General features: G+C 35.6%; 1 protein-coding gene and 2 pseudogenes across 4 annotated transcripts in view; 2 read left to right on the top strand and 1 right to left on the bottom strand.

Annotated features, from left to right (window-relative positions):
- The window catches only part of FSTL5 (follistatin like 5), a 930,680-nt gene that overhangs the window by 751,197 nt on the left and 153,330 nt on the right, over positions 1-26,153 (bottom strand). For 2 of the 4 annotated variants that reach the window (XM_027567276.1, XM_027567274.1), the window contains exon 3: positions 14,547-14,577. In XM_027567276.1, the coding sequence (XP_027423077.1) occupies positions 14,547-14,577 (31 nt within the window). Of the gene's footprint in view, positions 1-14,546; positions 14,581-26,153 lie in introns of all 4 variants that reach the window. The other 2 variants (XM_027567275.1, XM_027567273.1) reach the window with 1 other exon arrangement.
- LOC113875215 lies at positions 15,419-15,533 on the top strand (annotated as a pseudogene).
- On the top strand, positions 18,603-18,990 carry LOC113907681 (annotated as a pseudogene).

A 26,153-nucleotide genomic window follows, 5' to 3' on the forward strand; every position in this document is an offset into this window, starting at 1 on the left:
CTAAACTCCATGATATATCCTGAAATGTACTATATAAATCAATGCTTCTCAGAATGTGTTTCTCGTAACTCTAGTCTTCAAATGATAACAGCCATTACTGACTGACAGCTGGCTGATGGGGAAAAAGAGATCCTTGGTGTAATACAATGAAAATGCTTAATAAAACAAGGTAAGCATCACTAAATATTAAGTAAAAATTTCACAATATAACATTGCATTTGTGAAAAGAGGTTTTTTTTCCTGTTTTCCAGTGTTCAGTGGATGAGGAATTCATTCACCGGTTTAACAATAATAGTAATTATAGTAGAATGATATGCATTACTTTACAGAGAAAACATTTACATCTTTTATCTAAGTAATTATTATTAAATATATAATGAGTTAAAAGGGGTTTCCCTGATGGCTCAGTGGTAAAGAATCTACCTGCCAATACAGAAGCAGAAGGGCAATCCTGGGTCAGGAAGATCCCCTGGAGAAGGAAATGGCAACCCACTCTAATATTCTTGCTTCAGAAATTCCATGGAAGAGTCTGGTGGGCTACAGTCCCAAAAAGGTCAGACAGAACTAATTAAATAAACAATAGCAAGTGAATTAAAACTATGAAATACAGCTTTACGATATTTAGAAGGGCTATAATTTGGTGCTTGACATAATATGTACAACTCCAAATTAACTAATCCGTCACAGAAAAAAGAAAGTATGTGTAATTTGTCTCATAGAAGTCACCGAGTATAATATCATAGAGTTATAAATTATTTTTAAATAACACATATATCCTTCATAATTCAAAAATTCAAGCAACTTTGTTGTTATATGGTCTCTAAATCATGTCTGACTCTTTGCTACCCCACTGACTGCAGTACATCAGGCTCCTCTGTCCTCCACAATCTCCCAGAGTTCACCCAAATTAATTTCCATTGAGTCGGTGATGCTATCTATCCCATCCTCTGCTGCCTATTTCTCCTTTTGTTTTCATCTTCCCCAGCATCAGGGTCATTTCCAATGAGTCTATTTTGGCATTAGATGGTCAAAGTACTGGAGTGTCAGCTTCAGCATCAGTCCTTCCAAAGAATACTCAGGGTTGATTTCCTTTAAGATTGACTGGTTTGACATGAATCCACTACAGGTGTACATCTGTTCCCTATTCTGAACCCCCCAATGTATGGCAAAACCAATACAATATTGTAAACTAATTAGCCTCTAAAAAAAATAAAGTAATTAATTTTTTAAAAAAAGATTGAGAGGTTTGATCTCCTTGCTGTCCAAGGAACTCTCAATAGTCTTCTTCACAACCACAATTCAAATATATCAATTCTTTAATGTTCAGCCTTCATTATGGTCCAACTCTCACATCCATACATGGCTACTGAAGAAAACTAGCTTTGACTATAGTGGCCTTTGTCAGCAAAGTGATGTCTCTGCTTTTTAATACACTGTCAAAGTTTGTTATAGTTTTTATTCCAAGGAGGAATCATATTTTAATTGCATGACTACAGTCAACATCTGCAGTGATTTAGGAGCCCAAGAAAATTAAATGTCTTTGCTTCCACTTTCCCCCCCTCCACCTGACCTGCCTCTTGAGAAACCTATATGCAGGTTAGGAAGCAACAGTTAGAACTGGGCATGGAACAACAGACTGGTTCCAAATAGGAAAGGGAGAACGTCAAGGCTGTATATTGTCACCCTGCTTATTTAACTTATATGCAGAGTACATCATGAGAAACTCTGGGCTGGAAGAAGCACAAGCTGGAATCAAGATTGCCAGGAGAAATATCAATAACCTCAGATATGCAGATGACACCACACTTATGGCAGAAAGTGAAGAGAAACTAAAAAGCCTCTTGATGAAAGTGAAAGAGGAGAGTGAAAAGTTGGCTTAAAGCTCAACATTCAGAAAATGAAGATCATGGCATCTGGTCCCATCACTTCATGGGAAATAGATGGGGAAACAGGGGAAACAGTGTCAGACTTTATTTTTGGGGGCTCCAAAATCACAGCAGATGGTGATCGCAGCCATGAAATTAAGAGACACTGACTCCTTGGAAGGAAAATTATGACCAATCTAGATAGCATATTGAAAAGCAGAGACATTACTTTGCCAACAAAGGTCCACCTAGTCAAGGCTATGGTTTTTCCAGTAGTCATGTATGGATGTGAGAGTTGGACTGTGAAGAATTTGAGCGCCGAAGAACTGATGCTTTTGAACTGTGGTGCTGGAGAAGACTCTTTTTTTTTTTTTTTCTAATTTTATTTTATTTTTAAACTTTACATAATTGTATTAGTTTTGCCAAATATCAAAATGAATCTGCCACAGGTATACATGTGTTCCCCATCCCGAACCCTCCTCCCTCCTCCCTCCCCATACCATCCCTCTGGGCCCTCCCAGTGCACCAGCCCCAAGCATCCAGCATCGTGCATCGAACCTGGACTGGCAACTCGTTTCCTACATGATATTTTACATGTTTCATTGCCATTCTCCCAAATCTTCCCACCCTCTCCCTCTCCCACAGAGTCCATAAGACTGTTCTATACATCAGTGTCTCTTTTGCTGTCTCGTACACCGGGTTATTGTTACCATCTTTCTAAATTCCATATATATGCGTTAGTATACTGTATTGGGAGTCCCTTGGATTGCAAGGAGATCCAATCAGTCCATTCTAAAGGAGATCAGTCCTGGGTGTCCATTGGAAGGACTGATGCTAAAGCTGAAACTCCAATACTTTGGCCACCTCATGAGAAGAGTTGACTCATTGGAAAAGACTCTGATGCTGGGAGGGATTGGGGGAAGGAGGAGAAGGGGATGACAGAGGATGCTGGATGGCATCACTGACTCGATGGACATGGGTTTGGGTGAACTCTGGGAGTTGGTGATGGACAGGGAGGCCTGGCATGCTGCAATTCATGGGGTCGCAAAGAGTCGGACAAGACTGAGCGACTGAACTGAACCTAACTGAACTAATCAGACCAGATGTCATGATCTTAGTTTTCTGAATGTTGAATTTTAAGCCACTCTCCTCTTTCATCCTCCTCTCTTCTTTCACCCTCATCAAAAAGCTCTTTAGTTCTTCATTTTCTGCCATTAGAGTTCTATCATTTGCATATCTGAGGTTTTTGATACTCATCTGGCAATCTTGATATCAGCTTGTGATGCATCCAGCCTGACATTTCATATGCTATGCTCTTCATATAAGTTAAATAAACAGGGTGACTATATAAATCCTTGTCATACTCCTTTGTCAGTTTGAAACCAGTCAGTTGTTTTCATTAGATTCTAAACAGTTGTTTCTTTACCCACATAAATGTTTCTCATGAGACATGTTAGGTGGTCTTGTATTCCCATCTTTTTAAGAATTTTCTACGGTTTATTGTGATCCACACAGTCAAATGCTGTAGTGTAGTCAATGAAACAGATGATTTTCTGGAATTCCCTTGCTTTCTTTATGATACAATGAATGTTGGCAATTCGGTCTCTTACTCCTCTGTCTTTTCAAAAACCAGCTTGTACATTTGGAAGTTCTCTGTTCATGTCCTGCTGAAGCCTAGCTTGAAGAATTTTGAGCATAACCTTACTAGCTTGTGAAATGAGTGCAATTGTACAGTGGTTTGAACATTCTGTGACATTCTCCTTCTCTGGGATTGTAATGAAAGTGATCTTTTCCAGTCCTCTGGCCACTTCTGAGTTTTCCAAATTTACTGACATATTGAGTGAAACACTTAAACATCATCATCTTTTAGGATTTTCAATAGCTCAGCTAGAATTCCATCACTTCCACCGGCTTTATTGATAGTAATGCTTCCTAAGGCCCACTTGACTTCACATTCCAGAGTGTCTGGTTCTAGATGAGTGACCACACCATTTTGGTTATCTGGGTCATTGAGACCTGTTTTGGTACAATTTTCTATGTATTGTTGCTAGCTCTTCTTAATCTCTTCTGCTTCTGTTAAGTCCTAAATATTTCTATCCTTTTTCATGTCCATCCTTTCATGAACTATTCCCTTGATATCTTTAATTTTCTTGAAGAGATTTCCAGTCTTTCCCATTCTGTTGTTTTCATATATTTCTTTGCATTGCTCCTTTGAGGTCTTCTTATTTCTCCTTGCTATTCTCTTCACTTCCCATCACTTCCCATCACTTCATTGTTTAGTGGAAACAATGTCAGACTTTTTTTGCGGGGGTGGGGGTGGGGGAGGGTGGGCTCCAAAATCACTGCAGATGGTGATTGCAGCCATGAAATTAAAAGATGCTTACTCCTTGGAAAGAAAGTTATGACCAACCTAGATAGCATATTAAAAAGCAGAGACATAATTACTTTGCCAACAAAGGTCCGCAAAGAGTCGGACACGACTGAGCGACTGAATTGAACTGAACTGATTCTCTGGAACTCTTCATTCAGTCACCCAACTGAATGGATATCCTTCCCTTTCTCCCTTGCCTTTCATTTCCCTTGTTTTCTCAGCTATTTGTAAAGCCTCCTCAGACAACCACTTTGCCTTCTTTTATTTCTTTTTCTTTGGGATAGTTCTGGTCACTATCTCTTCTCTGATGTTATGAACTTCCATCCATAGTTCTTTATGCATTCTGTCTACCAGATTTAATTCCTTGAATCTACTTATCACCTCCATTGTACAATCATACGGGATCTAAGTCATACATGAATGGCTTAATGGTTTTTCTTACTTTCTTCAATTTAAGCCTGAATTTTGCTTCCCTAGTAGCTCAGAGGGTAAAGCATCTGCTTGCAACATGGGACACCCGGGTTCAATCCCTGGGCCGTGAAGATCCAGGAAATGGCAACCCACTCCAGTATTCCTGTCTGGAGAATCCCATGGATGGAGGAGCCTGGTAGGCTACAGTCCATGGGGTCGCAAAGAGTTGGACACAAATGAATAACTTCACTTTCTTTCTTTCTTTTCAGTAAAAAGCTCATGTTATGAGCCACAGTCAGCTCCAGGTCTTGTTTTTGCTGAATGTATAGAGCTTCTCCATTTTCTGCTGCAAAGGATATAATCAATCTGATTTCAGTATTGACCACCTGGTGACGTACATGTGTAGAGTTTTTTTTTTGTGTTGTGGGAAATGGTACTTGCTATGACCAATGAGTTCTCTTGATAAAAATCTGCTAGCCTTTGACCTGCTTCATTTTGTACTCCAAGGCCAAACTTGCCTAATACCCCGGGTATCTCTTGACTTTTTACTTTTGCATCATTCCAATCTCCTTTATGAAAAGGACATTTGAGGAGCGGGGGGGCATGGTGTTAGGTCTAGAAGGTCATGTAGGTCTTCATAGAGCCATTCAGCTTCAGCTTCTTCAGCATTACTTGTTCGGCATAGATTTGGATTGTTGTGATGTTGAATGGTTTACCTTGGAAACAAACTGAGATTGTTCCGTTGTTTTTGAGATTGCACTGAATTACTGTATTTCAGATGCTTTGTTTGACTGTGAGTATTACTCTATTTCTGATAAGGGATTCTTGCCCACAGTGGTCTATTTAGTGTACACCTGATTCAAATTTGCTGTCTCCATCCATTTTAGTTCACTGATACCTAAGATTCTGATGTTCACTCTTGCCTTGAAGATATCCAGTTTACCTTGATTCATGGACCTAACATTCTAGATTCCTATGCAACATTGTTATTTACAACATTGGACTTTATTTTCACCAGCAGGCATATACACAACTGAGCATTTTTTCTGCTTTGGACCATCTACTTAATTTTTCTGGGGCTATTAGTAATTGCCCTCCACTCATCCTAATAACACATTGGACACTTTCCAACCTGGGAGGGCTCATCTTCCGATGTCATATCTTTTTCCTTTTCATACTATTCATGGGATTCTCACAGCAAGGATCAGAGAAGGCAATGACAACTGACTCCAGTACTCTTGCCTGGAAAATCCCATGGGCAGAGGAGCTTGGTAGGCTGCCATCTATGGGGTCGCTAAGAGTTGGGCACGACTGAGCGACTTTACTTTCACTTTTCACTTTCATGCATTGGAGAAGGAAATGGCAACCCACTCCAGTATTCTTGCCTGGAGAATCCCAGGGGCAGAGGAGCCTGGTGGGCTGCCATCTAAGGGGTCACACAGAGTCAGACATGACTGAAGCGACTTAGCAGCAGCAGCAGCAGCACAGCAAGAATTGGAGAAGGAAATGGCAACCCACTCCAGTATTCTTGCCGGGAAAATTCCATGGATGGAGGAGCCTGGTAGGCTACAGTCCATGGACTCGCAAAGAGTCGGACATGACTCAGCGACTTCACTTTCTTTCTTTCTTCCACAGCAAGAATATCGGAGTGGGCTGCCATTCCCTTCTCCAGTGGACCATGTCTTATAAGAACTCTTCACTCTGATCCATCCATCTCTGATGGCCCTGCAAGGGTTTGTCTCACAGCTCATTGAGTTACGCAAGCCCCTTTGCCATGATAAGACTGGGATCCACGAAGGGAATCAAGCAACTTACCAATACTTAAATATTAATACATTAAATGTTATGTTAAGACCCTGGGTTATAAAGAAGAAATATATATATTTTAAAGCCCAAGTATAATAAATACACTTTATTAAATAAAAGAAAATTTCCTGTTTCTCCTCTAGCAGGGGAGACAAAAACAAAAGGAAAAACTGATAGAACATATAGTTTTTCATTAGAAGATAAGATATTTTTCAGAAAAAAAAGTGATGTTCATATGACTGTTTTTGAACAGCTCTTTCATAAAGTCTAACCATTGCAAGTAAGCAAAGTTACTGTTTCACGTTAAATAAATTAAGTCTTCAAGCACAGTTTGGTTACTATTAACTGTAATTTCTCAGAAAATGACTTTCAATTCTTTCAAATTGAAAGAATTTGGCATTTCTGTTTTGTTAAAAGTATAAAATAAGGATATTTTGTATTGGTGTTTGAAGGGAAGATCACTATTGGGATGTTACTTTGCAGGGAAAAGTAGTAATTTAAAAACCACGCAAAGAAAGGCCTAAACAATATTCATTTGATATCCTATGATGCATTAAATCATTATTTATAGTAAATAAATATAGTTATTGTGGGATGTTTTCCCATCATCAGACCTATTACACCTTGATTTCTTTTAAGTAGCATTGCTTCCTGGTGGACAAAATGCCCTCAAAATTAATCATCCTGAAACCAAAATAAATGACCCATTGAATAAGATGATTTATGAATATCCTTCAGAAAAACAGAGAATGTATGCAAAATGGAGAAGGAAAGATAATGTGTTTGGCATAATATAAACTGATTCTTGGCATAAATGAGAAACACAATCAGATATATTTTGAAGCTTCTCTTGGTTGATGAGAATGGCATCAATAGGTAAAGAAGGATATTTGTCTTCCTGCTGCTATGACAGGAGAACATGCATCAAGATCATCTAAAATTGGTTGAAGAACAGGGAATATTTGTGCATTATTGCTGGGAGTGCAAATTGGTTCAGCCATTATGGAAAAGGTACCTCAAAAAATCGAAAATGGAATTACAATATGATCCAGCAATTCTACTTCTGGGTATTACCCAAAAGAAATGAAAATAAGATATTAAAAACATATGTACTCTCATATTTATTGCAGCATATTCATAATAGCCAAGATATGGAAGTAATCTGAATCTAAACTTCCAGCTATATGATGAATAAATCCTTGGAATCTAATGTGTAGCATACTGACTAAAGTTAATAACACTATCATATATTGAGAGTTGCAAAGAGGCTAAGTCTTAATTATCTCACCATAAGACCCACAAAAAATTGTAATTATGAGAACTGGAAGATGTGCCAACAATTAAAAAATAAATTACATCTTTAAGTTTAAAAAGAGATCATCTAAAATTGGATCAAGTTGTTTAATGAACTTTTTTAAGAATGGAGGATGCATATTCATCCTGAGGGGAAAGTTACTACTTACATTGAAATCTTTACCACTAAAAAGTTATGTAAGAAGACAGTTTGAGGCATCATTTATATTACTTGTAGGGAGTATATTTCCAGTAATTTATTTTTCTTCTACAGAGTTACACATTAGAACTTAAATTGTTATGTTTGAAAGTTTGTCGAAGTATCAGTGACTATTTTATGTTTATAGTAACTTCCAGAATTTGCATCTATGTATTATCATTTTTGTTTCCAAACTCACTCACTTTAACATGAAAAATCACAAAATATCACCCACATAAAGAGATGTGATCACTGTTTTTAACAGTGAAAGATCTATTTCTATAGAGCAAATTTCAGCTAATGAAATCAGAAATTTTCTCAATGTGTTCACTATAATTAGAAATTACATTTTATTGATTCATTATGCAGCAATCAATTTGTATTTGTATTGTTAAGTTATATGTAAAATGAAATGAATTAAAATATTTGAAGTGCTTATATTATTAAAGAGTTGCTAGTCAATCATACATTATTAAGTTCTGCATATATGACATTGATATATTGTTGCAAGGTAATCAATAATTATTCATGAGAATACACATTGCCTCCATTTAATTTCAAAAGTGCATTTAAGAAAATAAATAGAGTGCAAATAGAATTGATCTGATATAAAGCAATAGGTATAGCATAGTGAGTGTGATAGTCACTCAGTTGCATCCAACTCTGCAACCCTATGGACTGCAGTTTGCCAGGCTCCTCTGTCCATGGAATTCTCCAGGTAAGAATGCTGGAGTGGGTTATGTATAGAACTATTTTTCTTCACATTATTTTACAACATTTAATTTTTTTAAGAATTATTGTCAGAAGAACACCTGTCTGGCATTTATACAGCATTGTCATTTGCCAAAAACAAATAAATAAATAAATCTATCCATCTTTCAGTTAGAGCCCTCTGGTGGCTCAGAGGGTAAAGCGTCTGCCTACGGTGCAGGAGACCCGGGTTCGATCCCTGGATTGGGAAGATCCTCTGGAGAAGGAAATGGCAACCCACTCTAGTACTCTTGCCTGGAAAATTCCATGGACTGAGGAGCCTGGTGGGCTACAGTCCATGGGGTTGCAAAGAGTCGGACAGTTATCTTTCAGCTAAGTTGACAATTTTAGAGGTGAGTTTTCCTGTCTTTCGGTACGTGGACTTTCTAAGGCTTCTAACTATTGATTATGATTGACAAAACCCACAGTTTTCATAAATAGCTACAAATCATTATTTCCCTCAGCAATAGCTTTCTAAATTGAATATCAAAGAGCCTACTGTTCAGTATGTATGATATTGTAATCCATTAGAAATACAGTGACTCTGAACTTCAGGTAATTGTAAGAATCTCCATATCAGGTATTACTAATTGTGCTGGCTACATTTTGTTTCCTGAACATAAAGAAATGCAACAATTAGACAAAAGAGTCTTATTAAGGGCTCGTGTATATGAATTATCACCTTACAATTGTACATGATATTTTCATTTGTTAATGTAATATATCCAATGGCCTTTATGAATAAGGATTTGAAGATCAGTCTCTCCATGCTCACTGTTCCTGACTAGCTACCTAAACTTGAAGAAGTTAGCTGACCTCAGGAACTCTGTGAGATTATTCTAATGAAGGGTATTTGGATATTTAGGAAATGTAAATTAAGAGTTTAGAATTTCAAACTCATAGCAACACCCCTTAGGCTCATTGAGAAATACATTCCTGTCTATTTCAGATTATATATTAGATAATTTTTAGTGTTTTCAGTTGCTAATTTTGTAATGTGGGAAATAAAGGAGAATCTGAACTCATGAGTGTTTAAAAATAAATAGAAAATAGTTTGTATGTGCATTTATCTGCATAAAGACTGCAGGCATCATTCTTTAATGGCATTTATTGTCCCAAATACACTCTTTTAATCAAATCAAGTATGGTCTTGACATAATGATTTCTGTTATTGCTCAATAGTGAAGAAGGTATGTACCATAGAAAGAGCAATTGTGCAGCTTACATTTTTCATATACACAAATGTATATGACATAATATTTGCCATACAGAACCTATTTAGAATCATAGACTTTTGCAGGATATGTTTTTTAATAGTATAATGACATTGTTCAACATCCTTATAGAAGTATAAGCCTTAGCCTTTGAGACATGTAAAGGATTTTTTATGTCACATGTTATGTTATGGTAATATTTACCATAGAAGAGGAATTACCTCTGGAGGGTGTAAGTCACTTGTATTTAGTGACCAAGTTGGCATAATTCTTACATATGTCCCTTAAAATAGCACAGTTACATGTGCCATTTTCTATTTTTTTCTTGATGTTACAAAGTACTGAGCAGTTTTTATATAAATTAGCAGTAGGAAAAATATATGCACCATGACATTAAAGAAAATAATATGTGAATAGAAAAATCCATATATATCAAGTTTATGAACATGGAAAAAACACTGAGAATAACAACATGCTAAATTTACCTACTGTACAATTGGGGTTTAGCTAAACAAGCTATGATCCCTTTTAATAGAATAAGAATGATAACATTGATCTGAATCACTTTGAATGTGATTTCTCAAAATGCAGACGTATTTGGACGATAATTCTTACAAATAATGTGTGGTTGAAGATTAAAATAATATATATAAAGAGATCAGCACAGTGTCTGACATCTGTTAGATACTTAACAAAAGACAGGTATTAATAATATAACCTATAAATGATTATTAGGTAATTGACTTTAGTCCTCATTGCCCCCAAATGTTCAGTCTTAACAAAATATAAATAGCCATGAAAGGAGAACATGCTTTATTTTTAACACTTCTGAATGGAAGAGCCAAGACTATCCATGTGAGAATAGAGGAGGGAATATCTATGATAAAGACAATTGGATCATTTTGGTGAATGGACAAACATTCTTTTATCGACAGAAGAGAGTGAAGCCAGTGCTGAGGAGCATGCCACAGCATAACACACAAAACTGTCCACAGTGATTACATCCTTCTAACTGTAGTAAAACTTCAGTTTTACTTTGGAAAAGTAAAACCTCAATGAAGTTGACAGAGTTTCTAAGCTATTTGTAAAGCATAGTTGACTTAAATTTTCCTCAAAAACTATTAAAATACTCCCCTGAGAAATACTGGCAGATGATAATTGATTTGTTGTGATCTTTATAGAAGACATTACTTCTGGATCATATTTACAGAATTCTCATTGGGTTTTAATGCATAATGTGCTCTATTTTAACTCAGCTTTTAAGTCACTGAAGAACAGTGTGAAAAATTGTTTCCTGAAAAGTTTTGATCATTCTTTCAAACCCGTGGGGCTCTTTATTTCTCTGCTATATTCTTTAATGTAGCTGTAAAGAAGGACCTCTTACACAACTGGAAACCTCAAAATTGTGTACTGAATAGATTAATCTTTGTCTCATTTAACAACAGGCCATACACAGATGAAAATCAGTTGAGAATCTGTACTGACTATTGAACCAAGACACGTCTTGTCAGTTGAATTTCATTGAAATATAATTCTAGAGTTTGAAAATATGGATTAGTATGACTTTCCAAAATAATATTAGAATAAAAGCATGTGAATATCAAATAATCAATTAAAGATAGAATTGCAGGTTTCCAAGCATTTCAATATATGTATACACAGAAGAAATAGGAATTGTTTTTTCATTGGATTTTCATTGCTATGTAAATTAATGTAATTTCAGGTCACTGATATCATGAGGTTGGGATTGGTGTTTCAAGCATAAACAGGCACCAAATGCAAGGAATTAAAAGATTAAAGACTGCATAATTCTTGGCAATGTAATAAACATGTTCCAGCAAATAAGATTAGCAATTAGTCAGGAAGTCCAGAGAATTACTAGTTGAGAAATGTTTACTAAGATCAAATGAGGCCATAGTCTACATTTCAAGTACTAGTGACCAAGAAAGGTACAGTATTTGATTTTCAGAATTTTGTTATCTAATAATGGGTAAGACATTGCTTTTGTGACTCAATATTTTTTGAGTCACAATGATTTTTAAATATTTTAAATGGCCATTCATAATTTCCAGTAAGATAATATTATAAGGTGATTCCAATAACTGTTTAAGAAAAAATGTAGAGTTCTTCTAAGTAGAGCTAGACAGCAAGTCTTGATGTAACTATATATCTCTGATTTATTTTACTTACAATTCAGTAGTCTAGCAGACATTATGTGAAGATTCTGAACCATGTGTTAGCCAATAAGAATGACAGAAGTGACAAGCATCATCTTGAAATTTTTATTACATTATAAAAGAAAACATGTTCCCAGAAAATAGTTGAAAAAGCATAATTTCTACTACTTCAGATGATTTAATTTATGTACTCCAAGGCAATAAAGCATTGAAAGGAAAACTATACTGATTATAATGGAATTATAAATATGATTTAAGGTTAATCTGAAACACTAGGCCCCTTTATAAGAAGGAAGATGTGCCATCAATATGCTTAAAATGCATGTATCACTTAAATTAACATCACATAGCACCTCTTGGAATAGAAATTTCCTTTTGCAACACAAAGTACAAAACTTTGAGTTAATATGAGTGTCTTGAGGATAAATCAATGTAATGAATTCAATTATAAAATAACAAGATATACCTAAGTTTGCTGAAAAAGAACACATTTTGGGAATCCCTGGAAAGGTAGTCTTACCTAATTCATTTGAACAAAATAAACATAGTAAAAATTGTTAAGTATGTCTTTTCATATTTTTCTGTAATATAAACACACATATGATCAAACAAGAAAAAAATTGTGTAAATCAGTCAGTTGTGAGAAAATGCACAGAGGAGATTATATTTGGACTTAAGTAAGCAAAATTGGTAACATCAATCTAGCCACCCTCAAGAATGTAACTATCCTTTTATCATTTCAGAAATACATGTAATCTTTGTAACTTCTCCACAGTTATATTTTTTAAATTTATTTGTGTAAAACTCCAAAAAGCTCTAAAAAAATATTTTCCTATGCAAAATGGATGGAATAAAAACATGACAGTTGTCAACATACACATGAAAAGTTGCACAGAATTGCTAATAATTAAATACAAATCAAAGCTACAATGACCTTACTCCAATCAGAACAGCAAACATTAAAAAGTCTACAAATAACAAATATTTCGAGGGTGTGGAGAAAATGGAAACTTCCTATATGGTTGGTGGGAATGTAATCTGGTGCAGCCACTATGGAAAACAGTATGGAGGTCAAAAAAATATAAATAAAGTTGATCTATGATCCAGCAATCCTACTGCTGGGCATATGGAGCATCATAATTCAAAGTGATACATGCACCCCTCTGTTAATAGCACTATTTGCAATTGCCAAGATATGGAAACAACCTAAATGTACATAGACAGATGAGTGGAGAAACAGTATATATAACAAATATATATACTCGGCCATAAAGTGAATGAAATAAAGCTATTTCATTATTTGCCACAACATGGATGGACCTAGAGATTATCACGCTAGGTGAAGTAAGGTAGAGAAAGACAAATGTCATATGATATCACTTATATATGGAATCTAAAATATGACACAAATAAACCTATCTACAAAACTGAAACAGATCGTGGTTACCAAGGCAAAGATGGTTGGATAAACTAGGAGTTTGGGATTAATGGACTATCCCGAACTATAAACAAAATAGGCAAACAACAGGCTCCTACAGTGTGGCACAGGGAACCATATTCAATATCCTGTGATAAACTATATGGAAAAAAATGAAAAAGAATGTATACACACACACACGTATATGAAATCACTGCTATACAGCAGAAATTGGCACAATACTGTAAATCAACTATACTTCAATAAAATCAATAAATAACAGAGCACAATTGTGTTTTGCTCCATTGTCAGATTTGGGACTACTACACGTTGGGGAAGGAATAAGTGGCCAAGGATGCCCACAACATAAAATAAGAATGGACAGACCAAAAGGATTAAACCTGGAAAAATCTGTGAAATTTCTATCATTACAATCAGTAGAAGCACACACTAATGGAAACTTTTTGTTGATGTATAACAATCTACTTAGAATAATATTATCTCAATTAATGCATTTCAAATAAGATTCTCTTTGTGAGGTAAAGAAACTTCCTATGTCAGACTAAGACTGACTATGCCATAGAAAAAGTTATCACCAACTTCTAATATATATATATATATATATATATATATATATATTCTTGCTCTTTCAGAGAAAATATAGTGAGATGGCAGTGACTAAATAGTTGGTTCTCCACAAAGCATAGTTTTAAAAGGATCATCTCCTAAATTATAGATGTAACAGAACACCTACTGTTATAGACAATGGTTGGTGGAGGAATTAAATGAAAATATCTCAGGGAATGAACAGAAAGTTGTGTTGAATTTTCCAAAAACACTGTATGAAGAAAGGAAACCTTGACAAACTTCAATTGCCTTGGAGAGTTCCCAAAGCTTTCACAATGACTTTAAAATCATGTTGAAAATTGTGAAGTTTTATTGTTTTTCTCATTTCAATTATACTTTCAAGGTAGCATCAATTCTTTTTCTTATATACTTACTCAACTGTATAAAACTATGATCTTAAAATTGTTACTCCTTACCTTTGATTCTTGAACGTTCTTGACTTTTTTCCTGCTGGAAATAAAACAAAAATAGTTCAAAGTTTGTAAGCATTTTATCAACAGTGTGATATAAAGTAACACTTTAAAGTCTTGTCAAAATATTTCACTGTACATATATCCAAGAGTCATTGTAACATAATTCTCACTTTAAAGACACATGTCAAATCTTTCATCAGAGCAGTAATCATACTTAGTGTACATAAATGTTTCTAAGAAACCAATACATTGCACAAATGATTTTATAAATAAATACTTAATGAATAATAAATACATTAGTGCGTCTCCAAAATGTCTTCGTCCATTTTATTTAATCCCAACAGATATTAAATCACATCTTCAGAATTTGCTATTAGTGTCTTTATGTTAATTCTATGCTTTTGGTGAGGAAAAATGTTTAATGGCAAGCAATGGAGAATTCACTAAAACACACACACAAAGATATTTCAAATGTCTTTCCTTCAGTTTAGCTTAAAATTGTTCCCTGTCTTGCTTCTCTGAGGCTAAAGTTGACAATAATTCTATTATTTATTCAAAGCTGCTTCAGTCAGACTGGTCTTTCAATTTGACATACACCTTATTAGTTACCAGGCAACCCCAGAAGAATTTGTTTGCTTTCGAGTTTTCAGGTAGAAATTGTGAACTCTACAACTTCTCGATTAATACTCAGGCAGTGTACTCTGCGTAAAGCTTTCAGGTTCTAAAACTAAAAATAATTTTAAAATATGTTTCTAACTAAAAGTCACACACAGATATGCAGAATTATATGAATGTCAATAAATTTTGATAGCATTTATAAACATAGTAAAAATATGAATAGTTATTTTGCTGCAAGTATTCATCCCAGAGTCAGATTGAGAATAAAAATGCATATTGACAAACTAAACATTCCCTTATATTAAGACTAGGCTTGTGTCCCCAGACCTAGTTCTTTACCTAGGTCTGGTTTTATAAATGCTGGTGATAAACCAGGTCTGATTCATATGATGCATCTTGTGTGGGAAGTGTCTGTGATTCTAGGTATCTGATCAACCTTGAGAAATGGTAGCACAGTGAGTGTGATAACATTTGAAGATAACCATTGCTAGGTTGATGATTACCAGTTGCCATTAAATGAATTGTAAAATTTTTAAAAATGCATCTTGATAGATGTGTATTCATTGAAACATGCTAACCAAATGTATAATTCTATTAAGCTAATGTTTTATATTCTAAATCTCTTATCTTAGCCCATCAAGACTTCGTGTTTAAATTCTGGACTGTATTCTGTTAATTAATTATTTTTTAATTATTATGTACTTTTAATTTAGAGTATATGTTGCTCATTTAAACTAAAATTCCTAATAAAAATTATATATATTTATAAATAATAATTACATGCTTTAAAAGTACATTATTGTTTCATAATTATAGGACAAGTTGATTTAAATTTTAAATGGTTACTAATGAAAAAATTATCTCTATTTCTCTCCTTCTATTTTTACACTTTTTCATTCATTTAATCATTCATTCTTTAAGCAAATGTGTACTGATCACTCCTATGGTTTTTCCTGTGGTCATGTATGGATGTGAGAGTTGGACTGTGAAGAAGGCTGAGTGCCGAAGAATTGATGCTTTTGAACTGTGGTGTTGGAGAAGACTCTTGAGAGTCCCTTGGACTGCAAGGAGATCCAACCAGTCCATTCTGAAGGAGATCAGCCCTGGGATTTCTTTGGAGGGAATAATGCTAAAGCTGAAACTCCAGTACTTTGGCCACCTCATGCAAAGAGTTGACTCATTGGAAAAGACTCTGATGCTGGGAGGGATTGGGGCAGGAGGAGAAGGGGATGACAGAGGATGAGATGGCTGGATGGCATCACTGACTCGATGGACGTGAGTCTGAGTGAACTCCGGGAGTTGGTGATGGACAGGGAGGCCTGGAGTGCTGTGATTCATGGGGTCGCAAAGAGTCGGACAAGACTGACTGATCTGATCTGATCTGATGTGCCAGACACTGCTCTAAGTGATAAATGATGAACAAAACAAACAAAAATATCATGAACCATGATTATTGCATAAATGGCAATAAGTTCTACCTAGCAAAAGATATACCATACAAGGTGTAGTTTGGAGTGACTACAATTTCATACAGGTCTACAATGATAAATAATTTTGAATAAAATTTTGAGGGGAATTTTGAGAGGATGATCCAAGCATATATCTGGGGAAAACATGTTTTAAGAGAGAAAAACAATTGCAAACTGTGATACAGCAGGTCTTGACACTGTCAAAAATGCCAAGGAAACATGTGTAATTGGGCAGGCTGAGTAAGAGGAATTTAATACAAAGGTCAGTCAAGAAAATAAGAGCTGTAGACAGACTAGCACTGAGGGCATTGGTTAGTGCTTTTGTTTTTGCACTGAGAGAGCTGAAATACACATTGAGAGTTTCTTCCATGTGAATTACATTTAAACAGACTCATTTTGCCTATAGAGAATAGTTTGAACAAGGAAAGGACAAAATTAGAGGGACCAATAGAGAAGATATTGCAGGAATCCTAATGGGAGGTGATGGCTCAGAATGGTGCAGTACCAGTAGAGTTGCAAAACTAGTTATAACTAAAAAGGTTTCTGGATAGATTAAGTATTGATGTGAGACACAGAACTGATGAGGATGATCTCAAGGTTGTGAGCCACTAGAAGAATGGCATTATCTCTAACATAAGGAAGATGGCCAAGTAAGAAGCACTTTTATCCTTTTTTGGCTTGCCTTCTGGTGCTGTCCCGCTGTGCATTTTTCTCTTGTCTGGCTGCTCTTTTTCTATCTCCTTTACCAATTCTTTCATGTCTCCTCAATTTCTAGCTACTAGTTTCCTAGCTATTGAATCCTTATCTTTCTTCTGTTCACCTTATTCCTTTGCTCACCTTACCTAGTCTTCTGGTCTTAGGTGCCATGTTTTTCCTGAAGACTTTCAAATTTGTATCTCTAGCTAATCCTCAGCATTGAATTTCAGATTCAAATATTCAGCTTTATTTTTGACATCTCTACATGAATATCTAATAACAGCCCACTTATCATGTCTAAAATTAAACTTTTGATCTTCCCTTATGTCTTTGATCATCTTTCTCATCTTCTTCATCTCTTCATCCTTTTAGTTGTTTAGACACTTAAAATAATGCTGTTTCTTAAGAGCAAAAACCCTGAAATTTTATGGGTTTGATATTCAACTCTGATTTTACTTTGAATATCACTCTGATGATGCAAAGTAGGATGATGGTCAAAGTGTCTGGAATTCATGGGAGATATTTCAACAAGATGTATAAATTTATAAATCACCAGCCTATGTATAAGTCATCATTCAAATAATATATAAGCATTGAATACTATAGAACTGAATATTGTAAACAATTGAAGAAATAAATAAGGTCAAATCAGGCAGTTATTTTGACAATATCCACCAGATGAACAGACATAGGTGAAAACATTGACTTCAAAAGAAACACATTCTTGGCTTGGAAGTACATTTTAAGTTATTCAAGGAAGGAGATGATGACTGACAAGTATATGAACAGGTAAAATTGGAATGGGAGAAATGTAATTGGGAAAGAAAAGTCCAGGATGGTCTGTAGCTGAAGAATGAAGGGAAGTCCATAGAGGCATTGTGTTTGTTTTTGCTTTTTTGTCTTTTGTTTTATTTTTGTACATTTATAATATATTATTTATATTAGTGAGAATTAAGAATGTATAAATGATGGGAGATACAGAGTGGAAACAGAGAGGATTAAGACAAAAGGGAGAGATGATTAAACTAACTTTACAAGGCTACTAAAAATGTAGAAGTGATAGAAAACATAAGTGGGGGGAAATTTTAGTTAGAAAGACAACCAGTTCTTCTAATATAACCAGTGGGCACAGGAAGACATGGTTATAGATGCAAGAAATTTGTAGGTTTGTTATGATAAATGAAACATGCTCCATTTATGATGATTTATTTTCTTTGTGTAGCTGAAGGAAAGTCCACTGAGTGGTGAAGGAGGATGGTTTGTCAGAAATTTGAGGAGAGACTAGATTTTAAATGCACTACTGAGTAAAACATTCTGGAAGTAGTCAATGTACACATGATGCTGATCAAGTCGAACAGCCAGCCTTCAGCAGGGAGAGCACCTATCAGCAATCCAGGAATGGATGAAGCTGGGAACTTTGGTGGGAATAACTTCATACAAGCAAATGGCCTCACTGTGGCCCAGAACCAGGTGCTGAATTTGATCAAGTCTTGCCCAAGACCTGAAGGATTGAACTTTCAGGATCTCAAGAACCAACTCCAAAACATGTCTGTAGCCTCAATCAAGCTAGCTGTGGATTTTCTAAGCAACGAGGAACACATCTATTCCACCGTGGATGATGATCATTTTAAATCCACAGACACAGAATAACTGGATCTAATTGTGTACCCAAGATATTTTCCAGATGGACCTTTTTTTGCAGCCTCTTGTCTCCAGCTGTGCATATAATTGGCGAGTTGACTTCTAGGAAGTAGATTTCATCTATAAAAGATCTCAACTGACATCCTTCTGAAACTTACTACTACTCTTCTGTGTTTTTGATGGGCTTCCCTAGTAGCTCAGATGGTAAAGCATCTACCTACAATGCGGGAGACCCGGGTTCGATCCCTGGGTCAGGAAGATCCCCTAGAGAAGGAAAAGGCAACCCACTCCAGTATTCATGCCTGGAAAATCCCATGGACCAAGGAGCCTGGTGGGCTACAATCCATGGGGTTGCAAAGAGTCAGACACGAATGAGCGACTTCTGTGTGTATTGAGTAAAACAGCTTTGGTTTCTGAAGTCCTAATTGATTTTCGGCATCATAAGTATACAGTGATATTGATTTAAGATGTTTTAACTGCAATCAAATAAGCTTAATACTCACTGACGTTGCATTTTTTTATTATTTTTATGAATACCAATTCTGTTTGTACAATTATATATAATTATACTGATAAATTACCAGCGAAATATCCTTAAGTAGTCTACAAATGGGAAATTTGTAAGAATCCTAAATTTATAGAAGATAAATTACTAATTAATTTTATGAACTGGGAATAATAGGAACAGACTTGTAATGTAGAAGGATTAAAAGAATAACCTATCTTATTTATTCTTAAACTTGTATTAGACTCTGTCAGTGTAAATATATATATGTGTGTGTGTGTGTGTGTGTGTGTGCGCAGATATATATATATATATATATATATATATATATATATATGTACTTTAGTATTTTCAGGGTAATAACTGCTCCAATTTATTTTTATGATGAAAATATTGCATTGTTCGCTTGGAAATATGTATTTTTCACAATCTTATTTCACAAACTATTACTTCAGATTTTAAATGTTAATTTTTAAATATGGAAATGTTAAGAAGAAAACTGTAATTGTTTAATTATGCAATGAGAGGTCAGAAAGATTTGTTATTCTTTCTTCATGATACATTTGAGAAACATTCTTACATTATGAAAATTTAGGTCTCATACATAACAGCAGAAGTGCCATTCTTTTGGTATAACTGAATTGTAATACTCTTCCAAAAGATTTTCTGCCAATATGATCTTATCTTAAAATAAGAAATATATATTTGGCCATGTATCAAAGCTAAATAATAGCAAACGATTCGTGTATTATTTTGTTCCACATCATTTCTTGGAAGACTCCCAGAGTGCTATCTTTCGTTTATAAATAGACTCCATGAAATTCTGCTCAGTGTTAGAAATGGGCAAATAGATCCTTGCAGACAGTGTGCTAAAGATTAGAAAAAACAATCTGGGTGAAAGTATGGATTCAGAAGTAATACATGATTGAAAGATACAATTTCTTCAATATTAAAATACAACATAATGAGTAGAACATATCTAAGCCAGGGTAAATTTTTCAAGCTGGAAACAAATTTTCAACCTGTAATTTTTCAAATGAGATATAGTGGTCCTAAAATATCTGCTGCTAAGCTGCTAAGTCACTTCAGTCGTGTCCGACTCTGTGCGACCCCATAGATGGCAGTCCACCAGGCTCCCCTGTCCCTGGGATTCTCCAGACAAGAACACTGGAGTGGGTTGCCATTTCCTTCTCCAATGCATGAAAGTGAAAAGTGAAAGTGAAGTCACTTAGTCGTGTCCGATTCTTAGAGACCCCATGGACTGCAGCCTACCAGGCTCCTCCATCCATGGGATTTTCCAGGCAAGAGTACAGGAGTGGGGTGCCATTGCCTTCTCTGCCTAAAATATCTAGTCAAACTGAAATATAGCTGAATAACATCAACACACAATAATAAGGAGAATGTTATAACTCTAGAAGATATAATTACGAATGTTTCCTTTCTAGTATTTGAATTTTGGTATGACATTTACTAACATCTGATGATGCTTATACCCTAAATAATGTCTTATGATCAAACACTAAAACTATATATCTGGCCAGAACATCTTCAAACACAATTTACCCAATTTCTCCCTTTTTGTTGTGAAACACATGCTCTCTGGGAAGAAAAGAAACCATTTAAATGGTGACTGCATTAAGTCCATCATAAGAGCATTGAGTTATAATTGTTGTACTATCAGTAAATGGTCTTCCCCTTCAATATTATAAAGCTTAAAACACTTTAAGGAAAAGTCATGAACACTATACAGGTTATACCCATGGATAATCTTTTTTTAAATTTGTATATATATGATACTAGTTTAATGAGATTACTTATGCACCCTTTGATTAGTATCAGGACTCCCACAGGCTTCTCTGCACATAGAGGGATATAAGAATGAAACGAGTGCAGGTAGAATTGAATTGGTTCCTTAGGAAAGTATACCAATTATCTCTCTGAGTTTGAGATCCTGTACTAAATCTTTCATTGTATATACATGATGATAACCAGTGTATAACTATGTGATAGAAGTAGGGCTCAGCAAGAGTGTAAAAGACAAGCATCTCCTCTTTTAATCACTTCAAGAATGATAAAAGTTTTCTAATTTGCTTTTGTTTTTCCTCAGCCCCACGTGACTCAATTTGCATTTGACTATTAGATGAAAGTCTATGGTGGGACTTCCCTGGTGGTCCAGTGTCTACAACTCTGATCTCCTAATGCAGGGGTTCAGTCCCTTGTCAGGGAACTAGAGCCCTCATGCCACAACTAAGAACTGGTGCAATCTAATTAAATAAATATTTTTTTAAAAGAAATAAAGCTATGGTAAATCCATGCTACCTAGATCATTAACATGATAATATTAGAAAATTGTTTTCTTCTTAAGTTCCCTTTAGTTGAATGGATGGCATAGATTTAAAGGCAATAAACTTCACCTCTTAAAATTGAGGACTTGCCTGGTTGTCCAGTGGTTAAGACTCCATACTTCCACTGGAGAGAATGCAGCTTCCATCCTTGGTTGCAGAACTAAGATCTCACTTGCAGGGGGCACACCCCATCCCCCAGTAGTAATAAAATAAAGTTAGGAGGAAGCAAATGCATTTTTATTTATTTATTTTTCTTTGCCTATAGCTTGTAATGAAGGACACATTCAAATTGTGTTTAAGTTGATCATGTGTTGAGAAAAAAAAAAAAAAAAACTTCTGACATGAAATTTAAGAAAATTCAAATGTATAGAAATGTTTTACTGGTATATTGAATAATCCATAATGAATCAATTAAACTCAAAATTAAAAAGTAACAAAAGATAAAACAATGTCAGTAGTAATAAAAAAAATGATGCATTCTAGGTGAAGTAATTTAGCTCCCAGTTCCTATGATCCACACTTATTCTTGAAGTAATTAATGTCATCATTCACAAAAAGGGGCTTTATGTGTATATACAGTAGTGCCATAGAAGCTCAGATGCTGCTGCTGCTGTCGCTTCAGTTGTGTCCGACTCTGTGCAACCCCATAGATGGCAGCCAACCAGGCTCCCCCGTCCCTGGGATTCTCCAGGCAAGAACACTAGAGTGGGTTGCCATTGCCTTCTCCAATGCATGAAAGTGAAAAGTGAAAGTGAAGTTGCTCAGTTGTGTCTGACTCCTAGCAACCCCACGGACTGCAGCCCACCAGGCCCCTCCGTCCATGGGATTTTCCAGGCAAGAGTACTGGAGTGGGTTGTCATTGCCTTCTCCAGAAGCTCAGATAAATGTATGCAAATTTAAAATCATGACCAAATACCAATAGACCCTAATTGTGAAAATAGTCAAGGGATGTCAGTATAAATGTTTATGGCAAACATATACAAAGATTTATTAACTGTTGAAGCCTGGCTAATTTAAATTCTTTCTCAGAACTTTTGCCTTCTCTTTGATATAAAAATAATTGCCTCCCAGACAAATACCAACAAACAAAATTTGTGAGTTGATAATTTGAAGCAGACTACTGATGTTCAATACAAATTTATTTAACATTTCCATGTGCTAAGTGGTAAAAATATAATATTAAATGTTCTCAAAAACGTTCATTAGAGCTATTCAATAATATGGATTGTAAATTCAAGGAGATTGGGAATAGGAGACCATTTCAGTGGAGTCAGTCCACCGCAATTTTATAACAAATCTATGCTATGCTCTTCTGATGCATGCAAACCCATGAACATACAAGCTCCCTCCCCAAGGCCTTCAGTACACACATATACACAACACATACACATGCACAAACATATGTACATACTTCCCCTCAAACATATTTTCTTGGTGGCAATTTAATTTTAAAATGTCTGGAAAACAAGAGATACCAGCAATCATAAAGCAGTATATCTGGCCTCCTAAATCTTAGGTTTATCAGTGTAATTTTAATAAATTGTAATGGTGAATTTTCAGTTTTACTAAGTTTAATCACAATCTTCCTATCTTTTATTTGAGATCACTCCTCTGGGAATTTGCATCGTGTTTCTATTTAATACCACCTCTTCAACAAGCTTCAATTCCTGAGCATTCTATCTAAAAATGTACCTCCATTACTAAATATCTGATTTTTTAACTTTTTGTTCATTATTCACAGAAGTTATCACCTTCTATGATAATAAAAGGATTTATTTGCACATGATGTTCCATTTACTGGAATCTATGTTACTCATGACTTAACTGGCATATACACAGTGTCTAGAATACTATCTGCAAATGGCACCATTTCTAATACAGTGTCTGAATTCTAGATTTTAACATCCCAGTGGAGTGACAGGCAAAATCCAAAAAGTATGTGAAATAAAATGTGACATTCAATAATGGAATTATATATAAAATCTAGAAGGTACGGTTAACGGAGTAATGCATTCTCTCTTAGGCAGGTGAATGGAAGCTTTGTGAATGTGGAGAACTGAGGAATATACAAAGAAGATGAGGTTTTAGTAAAAAGTAGCTGAGCTCTACAGTGAATTGAAGGGAAGGATTCTCTGCAGTAGATACAGCACAAATAAAGTTAAGGATCTATGAGATTGCATGGTAGGACTGCAAAACTACAGACCGTGGTAGTGTAGAGTTGGGATGATAAACATTAAATAGAGTCGGGCAACTAATAAGTTTCAGCTCTTTATCAAGTGAAAGTAATTTTCTTAATTTTTAAAAGAAATATCAGATATATTAATAGTCAAGCATTTATTAACATACATAAAATTTGATTAAAATATTTGCTATTTTATATATATATATTTATTTATCTCTTGTAGAAAGAGAGAGGGATCTAGTTCTATTTAGACATTCAAAATACAATCTGTAAAAGCTCTAGAATGTCAAAATACAGGTGCTTCTCTTTTGGCTTAATATGTTGGTGTGACATTAATTCCAAAGTCAAAATTGTCATTGCTTCTTATTATAGATTCATACTATATTCAATATTTTATAGGACTTTAATGAAGAAAAGATACAGAGAGGTTAATGAATAATGGATTAATGGATAGTTTCAATGTTACTTCATATTCTGAAGTCCGTAAGTTTAGAGATTTTATTCAGTTCAGTTCAGTTCAGTCGCTCAGTCGTGTCTGACTCTTTGTGACCCCATGAATCGCAGCACCCCAGGCCTCCCTGTCCATCACCAACTCCCAGAGTTCACTCAGACTCACGTCCATCGAGTCAGTGATGCCATCCAGCCATCTCATCCTCTGTCGTCCCCTTCTCCTCCTGCCCCCAATCCCTCCCAGCATCAGAGTCTTTTCCAATGAGTCAACTCTTCGCATGAGATGGCCAAAGGACTGGAGTTTCAGCTTTAGCATCATTCCTTCCAAAGAAATCCCAGGGCTGATCTCCTTCAGAATGGACTGGTTGGATCTCCTTGCAGTCCAAGGGACTCTCAAGAGTCTTCTCCAACACCACAGTTCAAAAGCATCGATTCTTCGGTGCTCAGCCTTCTTCACAGTCCAACTCTCTCATCCCTACATAACCACTGGAAAAACCAGCCTTGACTAGACAGACCTTTATTGGCAAAGTAATGTCTCTGCTTTTCAATATGCTATCTAGGTTGGTCATAACTTTTCTTCCAAGGAGTATGCGTCTTTTAATTTCATGGCTGCAGTCACCATCTGCCGTGATTTTGGAGCCCAGAGAAATCAAGTCTGACACTGTTTCCACTGTTTCCCCATCTATTTCCCATAAAGTCATGGGACCAGATGTCATGATCTTCATTTTCTGAATGTTGAGTTTTTTTTTTTTTCTAATTTTATTTTATTTTTAAACTTTACATAATTGTATTAGTTTTGCCAAATATCAAAATGAATCCGTCACAGGTATACATGTGTTCCCCATCCCGAATCTTCCTCCCTCCTCCCTCCCCATACCATCCCTCTGGGCCGTCCCAGTGCACCAGCCCCAAGCATCCAGCATCGTGCATCGAACCTGGACTGGCAACTCGTTTCCTACATGATATTTTACATGTTTCATTGTCATTCTCCCAAATCTTCCCACCCTCTCCCTCTCCCACAGAGTCCATAAGACTGTTCTATACATCAGTGTCTCTTTTGCTGTCTCATACACCGGGTTATTGTTACCATCTTTCTAAATTCCATATATATGCATTAGTATACTGTATTTATGTTTTTCCTTCTGGCTTACTTCACTCTGTATAATAGGCTCCAGTTTCATCCATCTCATTAGAACTGATTCAAATGTATTCTTTTTAATGGCTGAGTAATACTCCATTGTGTATATGTACCACTGCTTTCTTATCCATTCATCTGCTGATGGGCATCTAGGTTGCTTCCATGTCTTGGCTATTATAAACAGTGCTGCAATGAACATTGGGGTACACGTGTCTCTTTCCCTTCTGGTTTCCTCAGTGTGTATGCCCAGCAGTGGGATTGCTGAGTCATAAGGCAGTTCTATTTCCAGTTTTTTAAGGAATCTCCACACTGTTCTCCATAGTGGCTGTACTAGTTTGCATTCCCACCAACAGTGTAAGAGGGTTCCCTTTTCTCCACACCCTCTCCAGCATTTATTATTTGTAGACTTTTGGATCGCAGCCATTCTGACTGGTGTGAAATGGTACCTCATAGTGGTTTTGATTTGCATTTCTCTGATAATGAGTGATGTTGAGCATCTTTTCATGTGTTTGTTAGCCATCTGTATGTCTTCTGAATGTTGAGTTTTAAGCCAACTTTTTCACTCT

The sequence above is a fragment of the Bos indicus x Bos taurus genome, chromosome 17, assembly GCF_003369695.1.
Source record: "Bos indicus x Bos taurus breed Angus x Brahman F1 hybrid chromosome 17, Bos_hybrid_MaternalHap_v2.0, whole genome shotgun sequence".
Taxonomy (NCBI): domain Eukaryota; kingdom Metazoa; phylum Chordata; class Mammalia; order Artiodactyla; family Bovidae; genus Bos; species Bos indicus x Bos taurus.